The 18,656-nt window shown below is 42.9% G+C and overlaps 1 protein-coding gene across 1 annotated transcript in view; it reads right to left on the bottom strand.

Moving 5' to 3' along the window:
• Positions 1-18,656, bottom strand: part of LOC129859787 (inactive heparanase-2-like) — a 110,629-nt gene that overhangs the window by 34,362 nt on the left and 57,611 nt on the right. The window contains exons 5-7 of the mRNA XM_055929907.1: positions 18,235-18,406; positions 13,384-13,431; positions 988-1,081 (exon numbers count right to left, since the gene is read on the bottom strand). Coding sequence (XP_055785882.1) covers positions 988-1,081; positions 13,384-13,431; positions 18,235-18,406 — 314 coding nt within the window. The remainder of the gene's footprint in view (positions 1-987; positions 1,082-13,383; positions 13,432-18,234; positions 18,407-18,656) is intronic.

Genomic DNA, 18,656 nt, shown 5'->3' with positions numbered 1-18,656 from the left:
TTTATTGCCTTAACTCCCTACTCTTCTACATTTGCATACACTGTACATGCATTTTTCTATTGTGTTATTGACTGTATGTTTGTTTATGTGTAACTCTGTGTTTTTGTCGCTTTGCTTTATCTTGGCCAGGTCGCAGTTGTAAATGAGAACTTGTTCTCAACTGGCCTACCTGGTTAAATAAAGGTGATATCATTTTTTTTTTTAAATACAGCTCTCTGTCTCCCCTCGTGTTCTTTACAAATGTCAACGGATTGATGAAACATTTGGACTGAGATGAACTCTATTGGATAGCTGATCTCCAACTTTAGTCCCATCCTGCTGGTCCAAAGCCAGCTACAGTAGCATTTTGTATTCATCACTTTAAAGACCATTGGAGAAATTCATGATCTGAGACTGTTAAATGGATCTCTGTCTGGAAGACGTATTCTCTCTGCTCTAAACAGCTTCCAGAGAATCTCTCTCCTGGCATGGCTGCAAACCATTACTACTGGACAGCAAATGGGGAAACGCACAAGCACGTGCAGTACAGCACAAACACGCTTGCATACACGCTTGCGCACACACACACACAAATTCACACACACAATAGGGCAGCACACATTGTTCTTTGGTTGTTTTAATGTGCTTTGGCGGGTCCTCTCTTTTACAATAGACAATAATTGGGTATTTTCTACCAGCTCAGAGACTGTGACTATAGGTTGATAGCAATTATTAGTTAATTGTGAGCACGACAGATCGGTTCTTATGGCCTTTTTTTCTCACTGAGGGAAGTTACTGTTCTAGATCTGAGAGTTGAGATCCATAAAACTGAACTGGGAACTGTGCACTTACATAGGTAGGCCTATGGAGGGACAAGGCAGTGGGTCAGGAGAGCACTGGGGCAGGGGTTGGGAAGAGACACGTGTAACGGAGGTGATTTGGTGAAGCATACTTACATAATAACTGACCTTTCCTGAGACCTTGTGTCAACACTTCCCTTTCTCTCACCTTGAGTACTTTAGTGATCTGTTCGGTCAGGGTGTCCAGCAGGCGCGTCTTCAGAAAGTCCTCTACTTTGGTCACTCTGCCATCCATGTAGTAGCTACAGACAGAACAACAACACACACAGACACATCAGAACAGAATACAAGCAACTTCTAATAAATGCACACAGCAAATTCTCCAGTGTTAAAAAAAACTAAATTAATATTGAAAGTGTTGAGTCTGTGGACCCATATAGACACCGAAACAGTGTTAAATTAACACACTACTTAGTGTAATACCTTATTCAAATATTTTCTATGGTGCCTTGCCTTTCAAGTAAATTATAGAATTACCACCCATGACTGAATTTGTTAGTGACAGAGACATGGTTGTCACATTCATTCATTTTCAGTCCTGTGGACTAAGCGAATATGTTATAGTTTTACCCTAGGACAGGGGCATGAAAATCATACACATCACTCATGTGTGGTAACTCTACAATTTGCTCGAAAGGCAAGGCACTCTGGGAAATCGTTTAATATAGATTTACACGAAGTAGTGTGTTAATTTACAACTGTTCTGTTGTCTCTATGGGTCCACAGACTCAACACTTTTAGTGTTGATTTAAAACTCTCAGTGTTGTTGTTTTTTTAACACTAATATCATTTACTGGTTAAAATCAGGTTGTCTGACGCCAAATGCCTGATTGCATGCCAAATGCTCTCACTACACTTTACACTTAGAGTTTTCACTTATCAAAAGTATCATTGTCATGAGAAAAAAGGCTACGGTACACACACTGAAACTCTTCCTAACGCTTTATAATAAAGTCCAGTAATAAACCATTTTGAAATAGTTTGTTCACCAATTAATAATCATTATTTAATATTAGCATGTATTACCTATATTTGTAAACATTAGTAAGCTATATATACATATATATTTTTATTTTATTTTATTTTATGTAACCTTTAATTAACTAGGCAAGTCAGTTAAGAACAAATTCTTATTTACAATGACCGCCTACCCCGGCCAAACCCGAATGATTCTGGGCCAATCGTGCGCTGCCCTATGGGACTCTCAATCCCGTCAGGATGTGACCCTGGATTCGAACCCTGGATTCCACTCGGGAGCCCCCCCAATGTATTGATTGTATTTTTATATAGCACCTTTCCAGGTACTCAAAGCACTGTAGGTTAGGGAAACTCACCTCATCCACTACCAATATGTAGCACCCACTTGGGTAATACACAGAAAACCATTTGTGCCAGAATGCTCGCCACACATCAGCTATCAGGTGGAGAGGTGATGAGTGACATATTGGTGTCTCTGAGGGGTCTTTGGCCTGGTTCGCTAACTACCTCTCTCCAAGAGTGCAGTGTATAAAGTCAGGACATCTGCTGTCTCAGCCACTGCCTCTCACCAAGGGAGTACCCCAAGGATCGATCCTAGTCCCCACGCTCTTCTCAATTTACATCAACAACATAGCTGAGGCAGTAGGAAGCTCTCTCATCCATTTACATGCAGATGATACAGTCTTATACTCACCTCCAAAACAAATGTCATGTGGTTTGGTAAGGAGAATGCCCCTCTCCCCACCGGTGTAATTACTACCTCTGAGGGTTTAGAGCTTGAGGTAGTCACCTCATACAAGTATTTGGGAGTATGGCTAGATGGTACACTGTCCTTCTCTCAACACATATCAAAGCGGCAGGATACGGTTAAATCTAGACTTGGTTTCCTCTATCGTAATCGTTCCTCTTTCAACCCAGCTGCCAAACTAACCCTGTTTCAGATGACCATCCTACCCATGCTAGACTACGGAGACGTAATTTATAGATTGGCAGGTAAGGGTACTTTTGAGCGGCTAGATGTTCTTTATCATTGGGCCATCAGATTAGCCACCAATGCTCTTCATAGGACACATCACTGCACTCTATATACTGTAAACTGGTCATCTCTGTATACCCATTGCATAAAACTCTCTTAGGCCTCACTCCCCCCCTATCTGAGATACCTACTGCAGCCCGCATCCCCCACATATAACACCCATTCTGCCAGTCACATTCTGTTAAAGGTACCCAAAGCACACACATCCCTGGGTCGCTCCTCTTTTCAGTTCCCTGCAGCAAGCGACTGGAACAAGCTGCAAAAGCACTCAAACTGGAGTTATCTCCATCTCTTACTGACAGTTGTGGCTGCTTCACAAGATGTATTGTTGTCTCTACCTTCTTGCCTTTGTGCTGTTGTCTGTGCCCAATAATGTTTGTACCATGTTTTGTGCTGCTACCATGTTGTGCTGCGGCCATGTTGTGTTGCTACCATGTTGTTGTCATGTTGTGCTGCTGCCATGCTATGTTGTTGTCTTAGGTCTCTTTATGTAGTGTTGTGGTGTCTCTCTTGTCGTGATGTGTGTTTTGTCCTATATTTGTATTTTTAATTTTTAATCCCAGCCCAGAGTGAATTTGTTCTTAACGGAATTGCCTTGTTAAATAAAGGTTAAATAAAATATAAAAATAAATATGTAAATTAGGAAGGAGGGGGGTGATTTGGTGGCCATGATGGAAATGGGGCCAGGGTGGGAATTTAGCCAGGGCACTGGAGTTAACACCCCTACTCTTACAATAAGTGCCATGGGATTGACTTGTGATCACAGAGAGTCAGGACACCTGTTTAATGTCCCATCTGAAAAGTCACCCTATGCAAGGCAATGTCCCCATCACTGCCCTGGGGCATTGGGATTTGATCTTAAGATCAGAGGGAAGGGTGCCCCATACTGGCCCTTTTATCACGACAGTATTTAGATAGTTATTCACACAAGTTCTATTTAAATGAAGTGTTTGGTTTCTCACTATGGGTAGCTTCCATCTCACTCTACCAGCTCACATACCTTCCTGTTGCTTATTCCCACCAAAGTGGAAGAAAGGAAAGAGACTTTTGTGATTTGGTTAGCCACACCCTAAGCTAACGTAGCTAGCTAACGAAGAACGCACATTCTCTTCAGATAGCAGTGTGCTTGCTAAAGCTAGGCTACTAACACTTGAGGTGAATGCTAGCGAGCTAAACGCCAGGACTAGCTGGCTATGCAGCTAAGCATTGGTGAAGCACATGACTTGAACTAGCTCCTTCGCTAGCTCTCTCTACCTGCACAGTAGTATTCTTCTCTCACCTAGCTCACCAGCACCTTTACTGGCTAGGCTGACCGGTCCTACCTTCAGGTTTTGTGGTCTTGAAAGCCATCTAACATGTAGAGCAACTCCACCTTGCTGTGCTCTCCGGGTTACTGCGTGCCATTTACGACAGGCTTATGACCCACTTAGAGTCATGGTTACCACACTTAGAGTCATGGTTACCACCTCCCCTTGCCAGGATGACCCAAGCCAGTCACGAGCTCCCATATCTGCCCCTGCGGCTCTCGCATCTCAGAGAAAGACTCCCATCCTTACTGCTTTGCCTGTTTGGGAAACAAGCATGCTTGAGGGGCAGTCGACTACCTGGAGTCTTGTCTGCACTGCAGCACACTGTCTAAAGTTAGCCAGAGAAGGAGACAAAACAAAATGCTCCTGCTCCGGGTACCCCCCCTCCAAGCCACGTCTGTACCCTCCCAGGGTAGGCGACAAGCGCTCACCTGTACCCATCTGGGCGGAGGTGATTGACAACCTTGACTCTCTTCCCTTATTTAGCGAAGACACGATCTCGGGAGAGGGGGAGATAGAAGATGATGAGGCTCATGCTAATAGCAGCCTCTCCAACTTTGAGCCCGAAGATGGAGGAATTGAGTCCCCACTTCCTGCCTCCCAAACACCTGCACCAGTCCCCAGGTGCACCGCCAAGGGCACAGCCGGTGACGAGGTTGCTAATCCCATCCGGGATTACACGCTCATCGACATCTGCAAGCGAGCCACGGCCAAACTTGGCATAGAGTGGCTCAATGTCCCACCGGACCATTTGTACGAGTGGAGGAGACTCCAACCGCAAACAGCCCTGACCAAACCTAGCATTCCAACAGTTGTGGCTTGCCTAAAGGAGGCAAAATGGTCCTGGGAAAAGCATTTTGTCTGGTAGACTAACCCCTAATGGTTCCCCTACCCTGAACATGCATAGACGAGTTTCCGGTTTCCATAAGGCCCCTCCGGTGGAGCCTCCTCTGGCTAACTACCTTAATCCCTCACTCAGTGCATCCCTGTCAGTTAACACCACCCTCCCGAACAAGATAGAATGCTTTTTTTCATTTGTCATGTACATAACAGCAGCCCATTCGGTCAGAGCACCTAACATGTCCACCTTGCTTATCAAGTGAAGCTGCTGGACAATATGGCAAGTCAACGCACAGATGACCCTGCTATGTGGGAGGAAATCTGTGTCACCACAGATCTCAACCTATGTGTCTCTCGGGACACTGTACAGAGTTGTTAAGGTCAACGGCATCATGGACTTTATCCAGTACTGGACATTTTTGCCAAAAACCTGGTTGCCTCTACCAGCAGACTGATATCAAGGATTTGGAAAGATTCTCTATGGAGGAATGGTCTAAGATTCCTCCCAATGTGTTATTCAATCTCAGAAAACATTTTAGAAAAAGTCTCAATGCCATTATCCTCGCAAGGTGACTTAGGTGAGGTATAGAAAGCTATTGAAAACAGGAGTGGCAATATTTTCAAAATCTCTTTCTCTTAACGTAAAATAATATACAATATACAGTACTTGAATTCTTTCTTTTATATAGACAGTTTTGCTCATCTTCATCAACGGTGTTGACTACTACCAATGCCACAGGCCGTTTTAAACCAGAACATTTTTGGGTGTTCAGTTCCTCTTTAATTGTTTTAATTAGGCAAGTCAGTTAAGATCAAATTCTTATTTTCAATGGCAGCCTAGGAACACTGTCTTGTTCAGGGGCAGAACGACAGATTTTTACCTTGGGGATTTGATCTTGCAACCTTTCAGTTACTAGTCCAACGCTCTAACCACTAGGCTACCTGCCGCCCCGAATAAAGCTTCATAAGATGATGTATACGGTGTTTAATAAAGATAAATTATATATACTAATATACTAATCATTATCAAAGTATTTTTTGGCAGAACCTGATCTAAAGCAATCACTATTTACAGTTTATGAGTGCCATTAACGTGGTAAGGGTTTCCATTGAATTCAGGTAGGTGTAGGCTATGATCATTAACGTGGTAAGGGTTTCCATTGAATTCAGGTAGGTGTAGGCTATGATCATTAACGTGGTAAGGGTTTCCATTGAATTCAGGTAGGTGTAGGCTATGATCATTAACGTGGTAAGGGTTTCCATTGAATTCAGGTAGGTGTAGGCTATGATCATTAACGTGGTAAGGGTTTCCGTTGAATTCAGGTGTAGGCTATGATCATTAACGTGGTAAGGGTTTCCGTTGAATTCAGGTAGGTGTAGGCTATGATCATTAACGTGGTAAGGGTTTCCATTGAATTCAGGTAGGTGTAGGCTATGATCATTAACGTGGTAAGGGTTTCCATTGAATTCAGGTAGGTGTAGGCTATGATCATTAACGTGGTAAGGGTTTCCATTGAATTCAGGTAGGTGTAGGCTATGATCATTAACGTGGTAAGGGTTTCCGTTGAATTCAGGTGTAGGCTATGATCATAAAGCTAAATGACTTAAATGTAAATGTAAATGTAAATTAACGTGGTAAGGGTTTCCGTTGAATTCAGGTAGGTGTAGGCTATGATCATTAACGTGGTAAGGGTTTCCATTGAATTCAGGTAGGTGTAGGCTATGATCATTAACGTGGTAAGGGTTTCCATTGAATTCAGGTAGGTGTAGGCTATGATCATTAACGTGGTAAGGGTTTCCATTGAATTCAGGTGTAGGCTATGATCATTAACGTGGTAAGGGTTTCCATTGAATTCAGGTGTAGGCTATGATCATTAACGTGGTAAGGGTTTCCATTGAATTCAGGTGTAGGCTATGATCATTAACGTGGTAAGGGTTTCCATTGAATTCAGGTGTAGGCTATGATCATTAACGTGGTAAGGGTTTCCATTGAATTCAGGTGTAGGCTATGATCATTAACGTGGTAAGGGTTTCCATTGAATTCAGGTGTAGGCTATGATCATTAACGTGGTAAGGGTTTCCATTGAATTCAGGTGTAGGCTATGATCATTAACGTGGTAAGGGTTTCCGTTGAATTCAGGTGTAGGCTATGATCATTAACGTGGTAAGGGTTTCCATTGAATTCAGGTAGGTGTAGGCTATGATCATTAACGTGGTAAGGGTTTCCATTGAATTCAGGTAGGTGTAGGCTATGATCATTAACGTGGTAAGGGTTTCCATTGAATTCAGGTGTAGGCTATGATCATTAACGTGGTAAGGGTTTCCATTGAATTCAGGTAGGTGTAGGCTATGATCATTAACGTGGTAAGGGTTTCCATTGAATTCAGGTAGGTGTAGGCTATGATCATTAACGTGGTAAGGGTTTCCATTGAATTCAGGTAGGTGTAGGCTATGATCATTAACGTGGTAAGGGTTTCCATTGAATTCAGGTGTAGGCTATGATCATTAACGTGGTAAGGGTTTCCATTGAATTCAGGTAGGTGTAGGCTATGATCATTAACGTGGTAAGGGTTTCCATTGAATTCAGGTAGGTGTAGGCTATGATCATTAACGTGGTAAGGGTTTCCATTGAATTCAGGTGTAGGCTATGATCATTAACGTGGTAAGGGTTTCCATTGAATTCAGGTGTAGGCTATGATCATTAACGTGGTAAGGGTTTCCATTGAATTCAGGTGTAGGCTATGATCATTAACGTGGTAAGGGTTTCCATTGAATTCAGGTGTAGGCTATGATCATTAACGTGGTAAGGGTTTCCATTGAATTCAGGTGTAGGCTATGATCATTAACGTGGTAAGGGTTTCCATTGAATTCAGGTGTAGGCTATGATCATTAACGTGGTAAGGGTTTCCATTGAATTCAGGTGTAGGCTATGATCATTAACGTGGTAAGGGTTTCCGTTGAATTCAGGTGTAGGCTATGATCATTAACGTGGTAAGGGTTTCCATTGAATTCAGGTAGGTGTAGGCTATGATCATTAACGTGGTAAGGGTTTCCATTGAATTCAGGTAGGTGTAGGCTATGATCATTAACGTGGTAAGGGTTTCCATTGAATTCAGGTGTAGGCTATGATCATTAACGTGGTAAGGGTTTCCATTGAATTCAGGTAGGTGTAGGCTATGATCATTAACGTGGTAAGGGTTTCCATTGAATTCAGGTAGGTGTAGGCTATGATCATTAACGTGGTAAGGGTTTCCATTGAATTCAGGTAGGTGTAGGCTATGATCATTAACGTGGTAAGGGTTTCCATTGAATTCAGGTAGGTGTAGGCTATGATCATTAACGTGGTAAGGGTTTCCATTGAATTCAGGTAGGTGTAGGCTATGATCATTAACGTGGTAAGGGTTTCCATTGAATTCAGGTAGGTGTAGGCTATGATCATTAACGTGGTAAGGGTTTCCATTGAATTCAGGTAGGTGTAGGCTATGATCATTAACGTGGTAAGGGTTTCCATTGAATTCAGGTGTAGGCTATGATCATTAACGTGGTAAGGGTTTCCATTGAATTCAGGTGTAGGCTATGATCATTAACGTGGTAAGGGTTTCCATTGAATTCAGGTGTAGGCTATGATCATTAACGTGGTAAGGGTTTCCATTGAATTCAGGTAGGTGTAGGCTATGATCATTAACGTTATGTCATCATGTAACCTTTTTGGGGGGAATTGACACAGTGGGTTTTGCACATTAGGCAATGCAGCCGATAACACTCTACTTGAAGGGGGTATAAAAAAGACATTCACAACACCTTTATGAAACCAGTCATAACACCTCGTAGTATCAGTTATAACAACCTTCATAACACATTTTTTCAATATCATTTATAAGGAGTTTTCAAAATATGTAAATTGTCAGTAACACAGAAATATATCTATATGTACATTTATTTAGAAATGTGTATTTTCACAGCCACAGTACCCAACCCCCAAAGTATTATCGTAGGAACACATATTTTTGGCTTAAGTTGGCAGAGAACATGCTGCAGGCTTACAGCACGAATGGGCAACTTTGATGTGGGCCACAAAGAACATTTAGGAGTTTTAAAGTTTGCTGCATTTATACACATTTTGCCATGGGGCCGGGAGAAAAGATTTGCCGTTTTACAGCTAATTTCCTTGAATTGTACACATTTTGCCAATGGGTGGAGAGAAATGTTTGCCGTTTTTAATATGATATCTGAGTGAGAGTGACTTACAAAATCAGTGGGGAGCCCCCGATTGGTAATTTGACCATGATTCAAATGTTTAGCTGACATGGGCTACTTGGCTGTCAAGAGAAAAAGACTACTGATGCACAACAACATTTCTAAATTGCACCTTGTGTATTCTACTATTCTAACTCTCAACAGTAGTTCAAGGGAATTTCATTTTGAAAACTTCTTTTGAATGATGAAGAATTAATGTTTGTTATGAATGATACGGCAACACTCATAAAGTGCTACCAAACTGGGTTATTATCATTTATGTATGACCAACTTTGTCAGACAAAAATACATAGTACACAGTAGTTTTGTAGGGAAGCTGTCTGCTGATCCGACTGCTCCTCTACCTATGGGAAGAATTAAAGCGTGAACACATCTGTAGAGAACAGAACGTATCCTCTATTTGGAATTACATTCTTTACGAAGACAATGATGAATCACCTTTCCTCACAGCAGTAGATTTCTCTCTCTCTCTCTCTCTCTCTCTCTCTCTCTCTCTCTCTCTCTCTCTCTCTCTCTCTCTCTCTCTCCTCTCTCTCTCTCTCTCTCTCTCTCTCTCTCTCTCTCTCTCTCTCTCTCTCTCTCTCTCTCTCTCTCTCTCTCTCTCTCTCTCTCTCTCTCTCTCTCTCTCTCTCTCTCTCTCTCTCTCGTACTACTCTTTCTCGTACTACTCTGTCTCTTCTCTCTTGCTAAATTTCGATCTCTCTACTTCTCTTTCTCATCTCACATTCTTCCTCTGTCTCCCCTCTACAATGGTTCTCTCTCTGACTTGTGAGTCTCAGAGCAGTGGAGCAGAGCAGGGATTATGTAGTGGAATGGTTGAGATGTAGATAAATACCAGATTTAGTCTGAGACGAGTATTAAGATGTCAGAGGGAAGAGCGAGAAAGTGACAAGAACTGGAGGAAGGCAGGGAGGGATCAGAGAGAGAGAAAAGGGAGGCAAGTGAGAGAGAAAGAAGGAGAGCGATAGAGAAAGGGAGACAAGAGACAAAGGGTGCGCTTGTGTGTATGTGTGTGTGTGAGTGTGAGTGGGAGTGTTTGTGAGGGTCTAAGCTCCACCAATGAATAAAATGTGGCTCTCCAGGGGAATGGGCCCTCAGGATTTACGAGTCCGGCGGGACAGTAAATAAAATGTGGAGAGCAACACAAATCTCTGTTACCCTCTTGCAGTCTTTGCTCTTTCTTCCTCCCTCTGCTATCTCTATTTTCTCTACTTTCTCCATATACAGTAGCTGTAAAAAAACATCAGTCCTCTTGCTGAGGGTTCAGTCTTCTGACTACATGGTCTCTATGTCTCTATTCATGGAGCAATACTACCGCTAAGCCAAACGTGTTACTTGCGTAACCCTCGGTTCTCTGATATTATAAGTGAGATATCTCACATGAAGGGGATTGACAAGAATCTCAGAAGCTCAAAGAACCAATCACACACGTCTGTCGGAAACAGACAAGTCGAGGGGCGAATAAGGTGAGCCCCTCCCCTCATCCCCCCACTCGCCCACCCTCTGATCATTCTCGAGCATGCCGAACTTCCTCAAGTTCTTGCTAGTAGGGAATGTTGTAGTGCTATTTGGGTTGTTTATTGGATTCTTTCTGCCATTTCAAGATTTCTTGTTTTTTAATACTATTTGTGTACTTGTTGGACATTTTACAGCATTGTTAGGAGCTAGTAACATAAGCATGATCACTGCACCTGCTATAACATCTGCTAAACTATGTACACGACCAATAAACTGTTATTTTATTTGAATGCGGTGAGACATCTCACTCATAATATCAGCGAACCGGGGACACAAATACTTTAAGTTCTCTTTCAGTTGTTAGTTTCGATATCTCACATGAGGGATATGGCCCAACTCCCGTATCACAGCATGCTCTCTGAAGCCAGTTAGTCTCAACGTATCAACCCTCAGAGGCCCCGACACTGAGGACAGTATTCGCCAAAGAAGACGCAGTGACGTCTAGCCGGTCGAACATCATAAAAGTATGCAAGGAGATGCCCTCGAACCATGCTCAAGAAGTAGCCTACCCCTGGTGGAGTGAGCCCTCAGGCCTTCCAGAGGCTGTAACCCCGTGCTATTATAGGCCAATATAATAGCTTCCACAATCCGTGATAACTGTTGACGAGAGAGGCGTCTCTCACAAAGCACACAAAGAGCTAGTCGCTCTTGTGCAAAGCTTTCGTTCTATCCAAGTATATGAGCATTACGGGTACTGGACACAAACTGGGGGGGGGGGGGGGGGGGATAAAGTCACCCAACAGAAGACAAGAGAAGAAAAAGCTGCACTCGGCAGAGTAACCTCACAGCACACCTGTGAACAGATGAACAGGAAAACGGATCAAGTCATGCTGAGGAGAGCTAAGAGAATGACTGTTTGTGAGGATCAAAAGGTGAGCGAGTGGCTCTTTATGATGCGGGGAGCTGATCACCTCCATTACCTCTCGACCTGTCTGTATCCGACAGACGCATGGGATTGGTTTTTTGAGATTCTGGTGAATCACGCTCATGTGAGATATCAAAACAAATAATTGAAAGAGAACACAACCACACTATGAGGATGAAGACAACAGTAGGGAAGTGACAGGGGAAGGTCTGGCAGTACTGCAGAAAGAGAACACAACCACACTATGAGGATGAAGACAACAGTAGGGAAGTGACAGGGGAAGGTCTGGCAGTACTGCAGAAAGAGAACACAACCACACTATGAGGATGAAGACAACAGTAGGGAAGTGACAGGGGAAGGTCTGGCAGTACTGCAGAAAGAGAACATTGAAAACATGTACTGTAGGGAGGTGTATGTTAGCGTCAGCTTGGGAAGATATACCTGTTGTATATTTGTGTGTGTGTGTGTGTGTGTGCATGCCTGCATGCGTGCTCGTCTGTGTGTAAGAGGTGTGGATGCTTAGTGCTACACTAATCATCCCTAACCCTCTTACCTGAGCTCCCCCACAGAATGCCAGACCGAGGGAGACAACAGGCATGGTGAACTGTCTGGTCACAGATACACTCTAGCATGTGTAACACCTGTTTTGTGTTCCTAACATGTAACATGCTGTTCCATGCCAAATTACTCCAATATGTAAACTGTATAACTAAACCAAGTTGTTCAACACAAATGTAATAAGTACCATCTATAGGAAGCGCTGCTATTATGGATGGATTGATACAACTTTCTCTCTATAAAAAAACACAAGACCGAATTATTCACGTAGCATGTCTTCAGATCTTAGGCAAGGGTAGTCATCATGCAAGTGTAGTTCACTGTTGGTCAAAGTGGCACCTTTTCAGAGCTTTTATTGGTTAAAAGTTGGTTTATAGAGGTCAGCCTATCTGTCACGCAGTCTGGCTAGCATAAAACCTAGTCCTGTTGTGTAAAGAGGGTAATTGGCAGGACATGTGTGTGTATGTGTGTGTGTGTGTGGGTGTGTGTGTAAGCATATGGTTTGACTTTGCCAGTGTGGGTGGTGCTAAACCTTCCTCTTCCCAATCCCTTAATTAGCCTGACCTTGGCCTTAACGAGGCCCTGCTCTAGCAGTGTGGTGTGTGTCTGTGTGTGCATTTGTACGTGTTTGCATGCGTGCGTGTGCGTGTGTTAATGAGACAAATATGTGAATACCTTGGCACGAAACAGCCATATTCCCTTATTTTGAAACTACTGCACAGACTATTTTACTTCGTTCTGACAGCGATGCAATTTTTTTGCTCTCTCAGAATGTCAACCACAGTTCCTCTTGCCTGCCTGTAAAACAATGACCATTACAAACCACAACAACAGCCAGACATGTCTTTAGCCGCTCAGTCACTTCAAGAACGACACCACAAGTCAGAATGGGGAGGAAAGCAGAGGAGAGAGAGTCTGAGGGAAAATACCAAACTAAAACCATGCCATTCTTTCAGCAGCTGGTTCTCACTATAGCTTGTATTTTTATAAAAGCCTTCAAAACATTTCGCCCTGGAAACAGTTTGACTGGAAACCATTTTTATCCTACTTTACAAACTTTAAGAGGTTTTATGAATGAGAACTTGTTTATTGTTATTATGATGATGATTATTATTATATAGGGAATGTGTGTATGAAGCTAAGTGATACAGGTATATAGGATAGAAAAAGGGGTAAAATACCTACTGTTGCCACGTTACAGCATCCACAACAGAACCAGCGTTCTTCATGAACCTGGGAATAAAAACAGAGGAGATCCAGTTTACAACACCACTGAGATACCAGTACTTCTGATTGAGTTTACAACACCACTGAGATACCAGTACTTCAGATCCAGTTTACAACACCACTGAGATACCAGTACTTCAGATTGAGTTTACAACACCACTGAGATACCAGTACTTCAGATTGAGTTTACAACACCACTGAGATACCAGTACTTCAGATCCAGTTTACAACACCACTGAGATACCAGTACTTCAGATTGAGTTTACAACACCACTGAGATACCAGTACTTCAGATTGAGTTTACAACACCACTGAGATACCAGTACTTCAGATTGAGTTTACAACACCACTGAGATACCAGTACTTCAGATTGAGTTTACAACACCACTGAGATACCAGTACTTCAGATCCAGTTTACAACACCACTGAGATACCAGTACTTCAGATCCAGTTTACAACACCACTGAGATACCAGTACTTCAGATTCAGTTTACAACACCACTGAGATACCAGTACTTCAGATTGAGATTACAACACCACTGAGATACCAGTATTTCAGATCCAGTTTACAACACCACTGAGATACCAGTACTTCAGATTGAGTTTACAACACCACTGAGATACCAGTACTTCAGATTGAGTTTACAACACCACTGAGATATCAGTACTTCAGATTGAGTTTACAACACCACTGAGATACCAGTACTTCAGATTGAGTTTACAACACCACTGAGATACCAGTACTTCAGATTGAGTTTACAACACCACTGAGATACCAGTACTTCAGATTGAGTTTACAACACCACTGAGATACCAGTACTTCAGATTGAGTTTACAACACCACTGAGATACCAGTACTTCAGATCCAGTTTACAACACCACTGAGATACCACTACTTCAGATTGAGTTTACAACACCACTGAGATACCAGTACTTCAGATTGAGTTTACATCACCACTGAGATACCAGTACTTCAGATCCAGTTTACAACACCACTGAGATACCAGTACTTCAGATACAGTTTACAACACCACTGAGATACCAGTACTTCAGATCCAGTTTACAACACCACTGAGATACCAGTACTTCAGATACAGTTTACAACACCACTGAGATACCAGTACTTCAGATCCAGTTTACAACACCACTGAGATACCAGTACTTCAGATTGAGTTTACAACACCACTGAGATACCAGTCCTTCAGATTGAGTTTACAACACCACTGAGATACCACTACTTCAGATTGAGTTTACAACACCACTGAGATACCAGTACTTCAGATTGAGTTTACAACACCACTGAGATACCAGTACTTCAGATTGAGTTTACAACACCACTGAGATACCAGTACTTCAGATCCAGTTTACAACACCACTGAGATACCAGTACTTCAGATTGAGATTACAACACCACTGAGATACCAGTACTTCAGATTGAGTTTACAACACCACTGAGATACCAGTACTTCAGATCCAGTTTACAACACCACTGAGATACCAGTACTTCAGATTGAGTTTACAACACCACTGAGATACCAGTACTTCAGATTGAGTTTACAACACCACTGAGATACCAGTACTTCAGATTGAGTTTACAACACCACTGAGATACCAGTACTTCAGATACAGTTTACAACACCACTGAGATACCAGTACTTCTGATTGAGTTTACAACACCACTGAGATACCAGTACTTCAGATTGAGTTTACAACACCACTGAGATACCAGTACTTCAGATTGAGGTTACAACACCACTGAGATACCACTACTTCAGATCCAGTTTACAACACCACTGAGATACCAGTACTTCTGATCCAGTTTACAACACCACTGAGATACCAGTACTTCATTTTGGAATGACACACATTTTGTTTATAAAACACGGAATTTTGATTAGTTTCATATGTCTTGGCTTCTTGACCAGGTTGTCAATGTGTGTGTATGTGTGTGTGCGTGAGTGATTCACTGAGTGTGTGTATTTCCAACTGTTAAAGCCAAAGAGACACGTGAGAAACAAGACATGAGGACCGGGTAGTCTCAACCTGAAACTCTCCTTATTTGGGTCTGAGAGTCTTTCTTACATGTCCAGATTCTTCTGTCTAAACAGCTTGTCAGAAAGGCACTCTCACCAGTTAAAGATGTTTAGTCTTGGTTACATCTTTTAACTGACACCGATGTTACCTCCGTCCATTTGGCCTTTGTTTTCTTAAGCAGACAACTGTGGCAGACACACACACACACACACCTGAGACAGAGGCTGTGACCGTGAGACAAAGTCAAACCAGGGGAAAGACCGGTCGGTCAAACCAGGGGAAAGAACGGTCGGTCAAACCAGGGGAAAGACAGGTCAAACCAGGGGAAAGACTGGTCAAAACAGGGGAAAGACCGGTCGGTCAAACCAGGGGAAAGACAGGTCAAACCAGGGGAAAGACCGGTCGGTCAAACCAGGGGAAAGACAGGTCAAACCAGGGGAAAGACCGGTCAAACCAGGGGAAAGACTGGTCAAACCAGGGGAAAGACTGGTCAAACCAGGGGAAAGACCGGTCAAACCAGGGGAAAGACTGGTCAAACCAGGGGAAAGACAGGTCAAACCAGGGGAAAGACTGGTCAAACCAGGGGAAAGACAGGTCAAACCAGGGGAAAGACTGGTCAAACCTGGGGAAAGACTGGTCAAACCAGGGGAAAGACTGGTCAAACCAGGGGAAAGACTGGTCAAACCAGGGGAAAGACTGGTCAAACCAGGGGAAAGACTGGTCAAACCAGGGGAAAGACCGGTGGAGGGAAAGGAGGAGAACAGAGGGGAGGAGGAGTTTATGTGTAAAATGGTCTTCCAAGACTCTCTAAATCAAACTCATCAGCTCAGCTATGGTAAGTAAGTATAGTAGAGTTGTATAGTAGTAAGTATTGCTAACATAAATGTTATATCTATTGATGTGTACCTACAGAAAAGCTCTAGCCAAAACATTGACGTCAGGCATATCTATTTTTAGCTGCCTTTATTATAGTGAACAAAAATATAAACACATCAATTTCAAAGATTTTACTGAGTTCCAGTTCATATAAGGAAATCAGTCAACTGAAATAAATTAATTAGGCTTTAATCTATGGACTTTAATCATGACTCGAAATTCGGGTATGCATCTGTTGGTCACAGATATCTTTAACAAAAGGTAGGGGTGTGGATCAGAAAACCAGTCAGTATCTGGTGTGACCACCATTTGCCTCATGCAGCGCGACATATCTCCTCCGCATAGAGTTGATCAGGCTGTTGATTGCGGCCTGTGGAATATTTGTCCCACTCCTCTTCAATGGCTGTGTGAAGTTGCCTGATATTGGCGGGAACTGGAACACGCTGTCATACACATCAATTCAGAGCATCCCAAACGTGCTCAATGGCTGACATGTCTGGTGAGTATGCAGGCCATGGAAGAACTGGGACGTTTTTAGCTTCCAGGAATCGTGTACAAATCCTTGTGACATGGGGCCGTGCATTATCATGCTGAAACATTAGGTGATGGAGGTGGATGAATGGCACGATAATGGGCCTCAGGATCTCGTGACGGTGTCTCTGTGCATTCATATTGCCATCGATAAAATGCAATTGTGTTCGTTGTCTGTAGCTTATGCCTTCCCATACCATAACCCCATCACCACCATGGGGCACTCAGTACACAGCATTAACATCAGCAAACCACTCGCCCACACAAAGCGGTTGTGAGGCTGGTTGGATGTACTGCCAAATTCTCAAAAAAAATGGTGGAGGTGGTTTATGGTAGAGAAATTAACATTCAATTCTCTGGCAACAGCTCTCGTGACCCTTCCTGCAGTCAGCTTGTCAAATGCATGCTCCCTCAAACCTTGAGACATCTGTGGTATTGTGTTGTGTGACAAAACGGATCATTTTAGAATGGCCTTATATTGTCCCAGTACAAGGTGCACCTGTCTAATGATCATACTGTTTAATCAGCTTCTTGAGATGCCAAACCTGTCAGGTGAATGGATTATCTTGGCAAAGGAGAAATGCTCACAAACAGGGATGTTAGCAAATGTCTGCACAAACTTTGAGAGAAATAAGCTTTTTGTGCGTATGGAACATTTCTGAGATCTTTTATTTCAGATCATGAAACATGGGACCAACACTTTACATGTTGCATTTATATTTTGTACAGTGTACATAAGCATCCTACAGCTATGCAAAAAAATGCTGCTCTGCCAAATACATATTTTTGGAGTGGAAAAAATCCACCATTTAACATATAACAAATCCAACAATGAACCTAACAAATCCACTACTTTTGGCAAGTCCCAATGGTGTGTCTAAGAGAGAGGGGTGGAAATGTGTATAAGAGGACTAGACAAAGATTATCTGGTCTGTGAGAGAGAAGACAAAGGAGAAAGGAGAGAAGAGAGAGCGAGGGGACAGGTGGGACATCGCTTGGCCACCTTATCAATCCACTGACACTCTATACAGCTGACAGCCTATTTAACTATACCAGTGCCTGGGACCATCAGACTGTAGGCTTCTACATAAACACTGGGCCTGTGTGTGTGTGTGTGTGTGTGTGTGTGTGTGTGTGTGTGTGTGTGTGTGTGTGTGTGTGTGTGTGTGTGTGTGTGTGTGTGTGTGTGTGTGTGTGTGTGTGTGTGTGTGGGGGGGTGTGTGTGGGTGTGTGTGGGTGCGTGTGTGTGTGTGTGTGTGGATGTGTGTGTGTTGCTTAAATCACATTTCCAAAAGATAACTCCATAGCATAGTTCAGGACCTTGTAGTGTGGCCATATAGTGACAACGGTGTCAGTGAAGCGACTCACCCATCGAGCAGCAGAATGGCGTTTTTGCGTGGTCGTCCAGCGTTCGGGCCCAAGAGGTGTGCTCGGCTGTAGTAGCGTACAGACTGCAGTAACGTTCTCAGCAGGGTGTAGTCCTGGGCTAGCTGGGTACTGTTCACTGTCTGACCCATCATGCTACGGTAACCATTAGGCTCTGGAGAGAGATGGAGAGAGGGATGAAATTAAAGGTCAGGAAAGTGATATAAACAGTATGATCCACCATTTCACAGTAACCATTCCACTCTGGTGAAAGATGGAGTGCAAATGGCAATCTTTAAAACAAATAGACATTCACTTCGATCTTCATTCAGGTTCATTTGTCAATACATTCTACCAGCTTATTTACCCAGTTAAATCCTATTTCTGGAGAGCTTGTCTTGGTCAGATAGTTTTCCACCTTGGTG

This window comes from Salvelinus fontinalis, chromosome 1 (assembly GCF_029448725.1).
Source record: "Salvelinus fontinalis isolate EN_2023a chromosome 1, ASM2944872v1, whole genome shotgun sequence".
In the NCBI taxonomy this organism is placed as follows: domain Eukaryota; kingdom Metazoa; phylum Chordata; class Actinopteri; order Salmoniformes; family Salmonidae; genus Salvelinus; species Salvelinus fontinalis.
Note: the sequence above shows the minus strand (reverse complement) of the source record. Positions and strands in the feature narration are given on the sequence as shown.